The sequence below is a fragment of the Odontomachus brunneus genome, unplaced genomic scaffold (assembly GCF_010583005.1).
Source record: "Odontomachus brunneus isolate Ranch 3 - 2012 unplaced genomic scaffold, Obru_v1 Obru_scaffold_044, whole genome shotgun sequence".
NCBI classification, from domain to species: Eukaryota; Metazoa; Arthropoda; class Insecta; order Hymenoptera; family Formicidae; genus Odontomachus; species Odontomachus brunneus.
Genome location: NW_022639494.1, coordinates 1,915,289 through 1,922,701, shown reverse-complemented (window position 1 = coordinate 1,922,701; position 7,413 = coordinate 1,915,289). Strand labels below are relative to the sequence as shown.

The window sequence follows — 7,413 nt, the reverse complement described above, 5'->3', positions numbered from 1 at the left end:
GGCAAATGTATCGCGTGAGCAGAAAAATCGGCGCGGAGAAAGTAACGTGATCGCGGGTCAACGGCCATTACTTTTGGAGAATCTCATTAATAACGGTCCATGGCAGGTAGAAGATAATTCGCCGTACGAGAGCTCCGACGCGCTCGCAGAGAGACACTAGTTCCGTTTCGGCATGTAAATCAACGCATTAAATCGCGATCTTGAATTATTGTTCGGTGTGATTACTCAACGGATCCTTGGCCGCCGTTTCCGTGATATATTTTCGAAAGCGATGGGAAGAAGCTCACGTAAGTGAGGAAGAAATAGTATCGACAGTGTTGATAACGTTGTAATCGTATAACACGGATACTTTCTCATGCCGAGAGGTAGCGCGTGTGTGTTTTCTTAAAGAATAATTAATAGCTAGATAATCAAACGACAACCCTCTCGCAGGCCTCTCTGACAGCAAGCTCGTTCGTATCGCGCGTTAAAGTCACAAGGATGAAAGTTACGGATTCTAACTCCGATAACGACATAGTCGGTGCTAGGAGAAACCTTCGTATCACTCGTTCTTGAGAAACATTATAATTCAGATGCACAAACGTGGGAAACTTTAATTGCGGTTTCCAAATGGCTGTGTAGGATAGACAGGAAGATATTTTCACAAGGTTATTCTAATTAAAGCTTAACTAGTCTAATTGAAACTAACGACGTTAACAGTAAATTTGTAACTGCTCCTGAATTTCCTTTTCGCCGCTATATTTTTCTCTTCTTATCCTTTTTCCTTTCTTTTTCTTCGGATGGAATTTGCGCCGCTTCGAAAACCGGAATATCCCCGCCTTCACTTGCACCAAATGTATTTGCATGTTACGTCGAGCATTCCGCAATATTTCATAGGATTATTATCTGTCATAACTGATCCCTGCGGATTTAACGAGCAAAGATATCTCCCGCGACGATTTGCAATACCCGCAGAACGGAATATGGATGACCAGGTGTGTAAGGAAACACTTCTGGAACACTCGTGTGGAAAGTGCTGCGCGCATCACCGCGGTGAGAGCGCCTACGTAACGTTCGTTTTCTTCCTCCGTCAAATCCCGATCTTTTCGTATTCATTTCAGTTTCTTCGCCATTCTCATATGGTTCCATCACCCACGTACGTAACACATACTTGCCCATATGAGTGATTTCGCAATAATTTGACTACCAATGCGTGTACTCTCAATTCACTGCAGATTATTAATTTGACTCATTTTATCTGTGTCATTTCCAGAAACTATTTTGTCCGTATTATTTTAACACATAAAAGTGTGTAATATGTTCATTTTATACGGATCTTACGTTTAATAATGAGAACATCTTGGAGACGTATAACAAGTTAACACCACTTTGTTATTAAATGTTTGCGACGTGTTATAAAGACACGTCTACTCTTTATTTTTATACGGTTAGGAAATTATAAATCATAAAGGATTCTCATGAAAGTAAATTGCACGAAGAAAAATGCAAATATTAATCCGCAAATTTATTTTATTTACACTCGAAATATGTAATTATTTTAATTGAAATGAGAAACAAGTTATATAAAGTATTGTGAAAATCACAAAATTGAAAGCTAAAATCACAGCACACTGTCAACTCAAGTGTTATTATCTGACAAGCTTGTCAGCGACATCGGTATGTTATCTTCCACCGGTGAGTTATCTTTGGTTGGCAACTAGGTATCTGCCGTAGGGAACGTATTATTATTATGAATTCAGATTTATTTCTCGACTGCTTTCTTATGCAAGAAAGCAGTCTATCCGAAATTGCAAGAAAAACGACATTTTCGTAAAGTACGGCAAAATTGTTCTCGAAAACTATAGAGAAAACGATGCCTTCGATACATTGTGGCGCAGCTGTGTAAAGTCCAAGGTATATACCGTGCTACGCTGTTCCTCATGTTTTATTAATTCAAACATTTTAAAATTCCAGCGTTGCATGGGACTTTTTAGAAAACGTTTTTCACAGATAATTGATATTTATACAAGACATAACTTTAAAAATACAAGTTCGACGTGAACTTCAACGTTGAGAGACATCTGTTTTTCTTACATTGATGTAACATGAGTGGTAACGCGAAGATAAGCCGGTATTAAAGAGACGGATAAAAACAGGCGCAAGTATATTTTTAAAAATCCTTTCTTTTATTGCGTGAAATTTTGTATAAAATTACTAATTATAAGTTACTAGGCTCTGACAATATATAAATATAAGTATATTATTATATACACATATATAATAATATATGTAACATTCTGTGCGAGTCATAAATAAAACGTATATAATACTGCGAAATAAATACATCTCTTTTTCGCGGAAAATGTCTTTCATAAATAATCTAGCGCTACGAGTAATCACTGGTCACGAGGGTATGACAAGCAGCTCGGCTTGCCGCCGTGTGTGACTGATTATCACAAAACGCGTCCGAGAATCTCGAAGACTTTGACACCGGTCGCGAGAACTCGTACACTCGTCAGAAGGCACGGTTGCGTGGAGGTACGATAGACTTGAGAATAAATATATAAATTAAGATACTTTCAATAAATAATGCCGCTATTCGCGGCAGAATAAATACTACATGCTAATTGCTCTTGCAATAAATAATCGCTCGAATAAATAGGGTTAGGAAACTTGGCCGCGGTCTATGAGACGAATTCGCGGGTTCGCGATTTCGCAACAGTCTAGGCTACGTGATCAACGATTATTGTCAATGACTTCAACGTTTACTGCACGTACGCACGCACGCACGTGCAGATAGCTTTTATGGCCTGCAGTCGCGGCAGGTGCTAAATCAATTTGCATCGGTCGTATGCGCGATAGCCCGATGCCGCTTGGTGTGTCATCTCGCCCGCGTGCGAGAATGATCGATGACCTGCTGACGACAGTCTATAATGCTTTTCCCGCTCAATGTGTGCCTAATAGTTGAATACGTGCCGCCAGGCATGTAGGTAGTCTCGGTACTTGAGAATCACTCCCCAATCCCTGATTAGTCGGTCCGTCTCGTCCGACAGGACTCGCTCGTGCTCGCTCATGATGCTCCTTTGCACGCGCTTCGGCAGTCGCAGAGATGGCAATGTGAGGATGTTGCTCTCGACTTCGCACAGCATAAGGTTCAAATATGTTTGCGTGCCTTCCAGGGCTTCCCACTTCTTCACGTCATCCTCGTCCTTCACCAACTGCTCGAACGCCACGGCGAATTTCTGCAGATCCGTGTACAACTTGGGAAAGTGGTTGGCGATCTGTAAAAAGTCGTCGCATGACAAAATTATAGCCTTCGACTCTTGAACGTATGAATAATTGCTCGTGAATAATTTTTCGCGCGATATCAATCAATCGCTAAAGACAAGTCGAACTCGAAGACAAGTCAAACGACTGTGTCGACTTTGCTCGACAGAATTACATTCTGTCGGATCCGCGTGAATATTCACGTACGTCCGATTATTTTTAGCGCGGTTTAACGAATCGCAGGAGAAAATACGGCGGGATTCGTCATCACGGAGTATGGTCTGAATGAATACAAACGTAATTAGACGCTTTTATCTACTGATCACGTTCTCCACGCTTTCTTCAATCATATCATTCTCGCGAATCGCCGGACGATTCAAGCGTCTGAAAGAGGTTCCTCGCGGTGGATGATCAGATATAATTTGCGAATTCACAGTTAGCGACAATATACATCGAGAAGCATACATGCGACAAGACACGGAGGGGGGCCATGATGTCGCGGGACAATTTCGCGATCGACTCTGCACGCGTTATCAGCGGCCGTGCTGAAGGCTCCGCGGGAAGGCTCGGGAGCAGCCTCCATAAAATCCTATCTTTCGCGAACGTGCAACCAAGATTCTGGCCAAGTGCAACACGGTGGATCAATGCAGTCGGGACGCGAGATCGGGGCGTGGCAGAGAGAGAGAGAGAGAGAGAGAGAGAAAGAGAGTGTGTGTGTGTGTGTATGTGTGAGAGAGAGAGTGAGAGCGGGTAGAAGGGAGGCTACGTGCTCAAACACGCCGGCATCCGGGGAGTACCGCGGGTCGCCACGATATCAGTCTGCGTTATCAGCGCGTTCGCATCGAGGAGGCAGACGAGCGCGATTACGCAGCCGCGCGACCCGGCGAACATGAGTGCACACGTACCACCGCACGTTGCGCGCGCACTGCACGAATGACCGCGCTCGCTCCTGCTCGCCTGCTACTTTATAATAATTACCGTCTCATTAAAATTTGTTATTTAACGTTGCGTTAATCAATTGCAACCGGGTGGTCAGCGGGCCGGCCGATCGCTGAAAACGCGACGGTCGACTTGCAACACTGTCGCACTCCTCTCTCTCTCTCTCTCTCTCCCCCCTTCTATTTCCCTCCTCTCTCTTTCTCTCTCTCTCTCTCCCCCCTTCTATTTCCCTCCTCTCTCTTTCTCTCTCTCTCTCTCTTTGCCTCCGTGTCTCTCTCTCCGTTCGCGTCGCGCTCTCGCTCTCTGTCTCTCACCTGAACGCGGTAGACCCTTACTCAGGTTGCTCTTTCATTTCTGCTACACGGTAACGACGGCTACGAACGATGAATATTAATGATCGAGAAGAAACTAACGGCTCCGAAGTACAACGTCGCGAGTGTCGTTGCAACGGTGCTGCATTCGTATGACGGAGGAACTCGCTGGGAGGAAAGCAGTCAAGCGGACAATAATGAGTGTTAATCCGCGGTGTCGCGCGTCGGGTCTAACTAAGGATGTCGAGGAAATCGAGTTTCCAAAGGCGCAAAAGTCTTTCCGCGCAGCAACTTTAGCGAGTTTTCTCGCGAAGGACTCGGCCCGAATGATGATCTGGCGACCCTAAGGAGATCTTCGCCGTCGTCTTTTCGCGATTCGCGTCGATGCTGCGAATTTTCTACGATAGTTCCGCGGACAACGCGTTGTTGACGAATGTTCAGGTTGGCGACGAGATGGCTTAGGCCGCAATAAACGAAACGCGCAACAGCATGTTAATTGGCGCTTACCGTTTGAGGATTAGCGTTGGCCAGTCCCCTCACGAGATCCACGTCCCTTTCGTCGGGCAGCCAGTTGGGTATATATTGTTTCTTCTTGAGGCTGAAGTCTATCCTCTCGTACAAGTAATTGTAATCCCGGTTCAAGTAGTCGCCCATCAGCAGCTGATGTTGCATCCTGATCTTCCTCAGACTCATCGCCATCTCCTCCTCGAGGTCCTCCCATGAGGCTTCCTCGACGTCGTAGTCTCTTCCGCATGGATAGTGCCACTTCGGCACTGCCGACCTGATTAGCCTCGGTGCCGCGGACACGACAACCAAGACGGCTGTAGAGATCAGGCAGACTCGTTCGAAGAACATATTCGGATCGGTAGGGTTTCTCTTGCAAAGACTTGTTTTCGAGGTTTCGTCTTAACGGCGACTGAACGTCGTGTGCAATGAGTCGCGGAAAAGTGCACGGGAAAGCACTCGGCGTATACTCGCGATCGGCGTGAGACCGTGAACTGAGATTATCGAACTCCCGTGCTTCCTCCTTATATATGGGATTGTGTAAACAATCGAACATACGCACGCATGTTCATCGTCTCGTGCGCTGAGACGTCGTCGGCGGTGGGGTGGCGGCGCACTACGGTTTTTTACTTGCCGCCGGTAGGACCCCGAGAGGTCCCCATCCTTGGAACGCAGACGCTTTTTTCCGGCGTCATTCAAGCCGCGATACATCGATCCAGCGCGCTATAACATATGAATTTCTCGACGTGCAGCAACAGGTCGCACCGCGCAAAATGTGCTCTTAGTTTTTCACTCTTTTTCAAATTTACAATTAATTTATCGTAATTATGAATTCTCGATATACTTGACAGTTATATCGGCACAACGGGGTTTAAACGAAAGTTACCGCGACTCGTTCGCTAAGATATATCAGTATCGTTCAAGAGCCGCGAGAGAAAGTATGACTTTTTTCTACAGTTTATCAATCGGCGGAACCGCATTAATCATAGATAATCACAGAAATTATGTGGTTATCCAAATATATCTAACTGACGTGTTCACTTAGATAGCGGTCCCTAATGGTTATACTTCGCGGATCTCGCCCACATCTATAGACGTTTCGATTTTCCCCGAAAGACACGCGGTACCTATCGTCACGCATTTACGGCATTTGCACGTACGTTGGAAATTACGTTCAATCCCGTCAGAAATCTCATTGGCTCCGCGCACGCTATTCAGGCGCAAATACCGTTGTATTTGCATTGTGAATCAAATGGGAAAGCCGTGTCGTCACGGGCGAGTCGCCGGACTTTCGGGATCGACGTTGTGTTACGCTTAACAAACGATTATTTTTATCTCCAATGTACTCGGTGTGACGATCGATTGCCACTCGGCGGATTCGTTTGACCATACTTGGCGTCCACGAGAGAATAAAGTTCAAATCAGTCAAGAAAATATTTACAATTTACAGGAATTTTTCAGCTCAATGTTCCTTTTTCCATATTATACGGAGAGAATTATATAGTAGAAATTATTGCAGAATTTTGTAATCGCGCGCGCGCGCGTGAAATAGATCGACATTCTGCAGTATTTGATTCTTTTATATCATATTTGCTATTTATATTTTGGGAACATTAAAACGTAAAGCGTATTAAAAAAATGTACAATGTTTCTAGAAAAATTTATCTTTCTTAACAAGATAGACTACTAAATTATTTTACTGTACAGAAAAAAAAGAATGATTGTGCCAACCAGAAAAATAGTAAAATATGACATAGGTCTTTTCTTTTTGACTTCAAGAATCAATTCTTAGTTGCTTCTGACCTACCGATTCGTTACCTCAAAAATGCATTTTTTCAGGCAACGAATCGCAGTGCAAACATATAATGTCGCATAGCCAACGTAATCAGGAATTGGTTACGGAAGCTAGAAATCAAAATTATGCCATTTTTTATGTTTATTTTATTATTTTCTTGTTGACATAACTGTTCTTTTTTCCATATAGAAGTATATATTAAAAAAGGGAAGAATTTATATGAAAAGAAAAATTATATATATTCTCTCCATGTAGTAATGAAAAATTTATATTCGTCACGCAGCATACCTTCTTATTCCACAAAAGTAATTAAAAGTAACGCGCGCGTATCTCATTTATCTTTTTATATCTATAAAAAGTATATCTTTTTATGTCTATAGAAAGAAATGAAGAGAACGTGCTGTTTGTCAAAAGGTTTTAATTTTACAAACAACAAATCGTAGCGTCATTTACGAGTATAATAATTTGTCGCACAATAGAGATATTAATTATCTTTGATCGCGCGCGAAGCAGATCTATCTTTAATCGTCCGGGTGATCGAGGGCTCTTGACGTCAGGAGGTCAGTTCTTTTTCGCCGAAACGCGGAGTAGGGGTTAGTGACAAAAACTGCTGAATGG

General features: G+C 43.6%; 1 protein-coding gene across 1 annotated transcript; it reads right to left on the bottom strand.

Moving 5' to 3' along the window:
* Positions 1 to 2,178: 2,178 nt before the first annotated feature.
* LOC116844643 lies at positions 2,179 to 5,478 on the bottom strand. The gene is made up of 2 exons (XM_032816465.1): positions 5,004 to 5,478; positions 2,179 to 3,260 (listed from the first exon to the last, which is right to left on the bottom strand). The coding sequence occupies exons 1-2, from the start codon at positions 5,349 to 5,351 to the stop codon at positions 2,937 to 2,939; spliced, it is 672 nt and encodes a 223-aa protein (XP_032672356.1). The 5' UTR covers positions 5,352 to 5,478; the 3' UTR covers positions 2,179 to 2,936.
* Between the last annotated feature and the right edge of the window lie 1,935 nt (positions 5,479 to 7,413).

Coding starts and splice junctions, on each gene's coding strand:
- LOC116844643 (XM_032816465.1), bottom strand. CDS start 5,351: ATGTTCTTCGAACGAGTCTGCCTGATCTCTACAGCCGTCTTGGTTGTC. Junction 3,261..5,003: donor CCAACGCTAATCCTCAAACG/GTAAGCGCCAAT, acceptor GACTTTTTACAG/ATCGCCAACCACTTTCCCAA.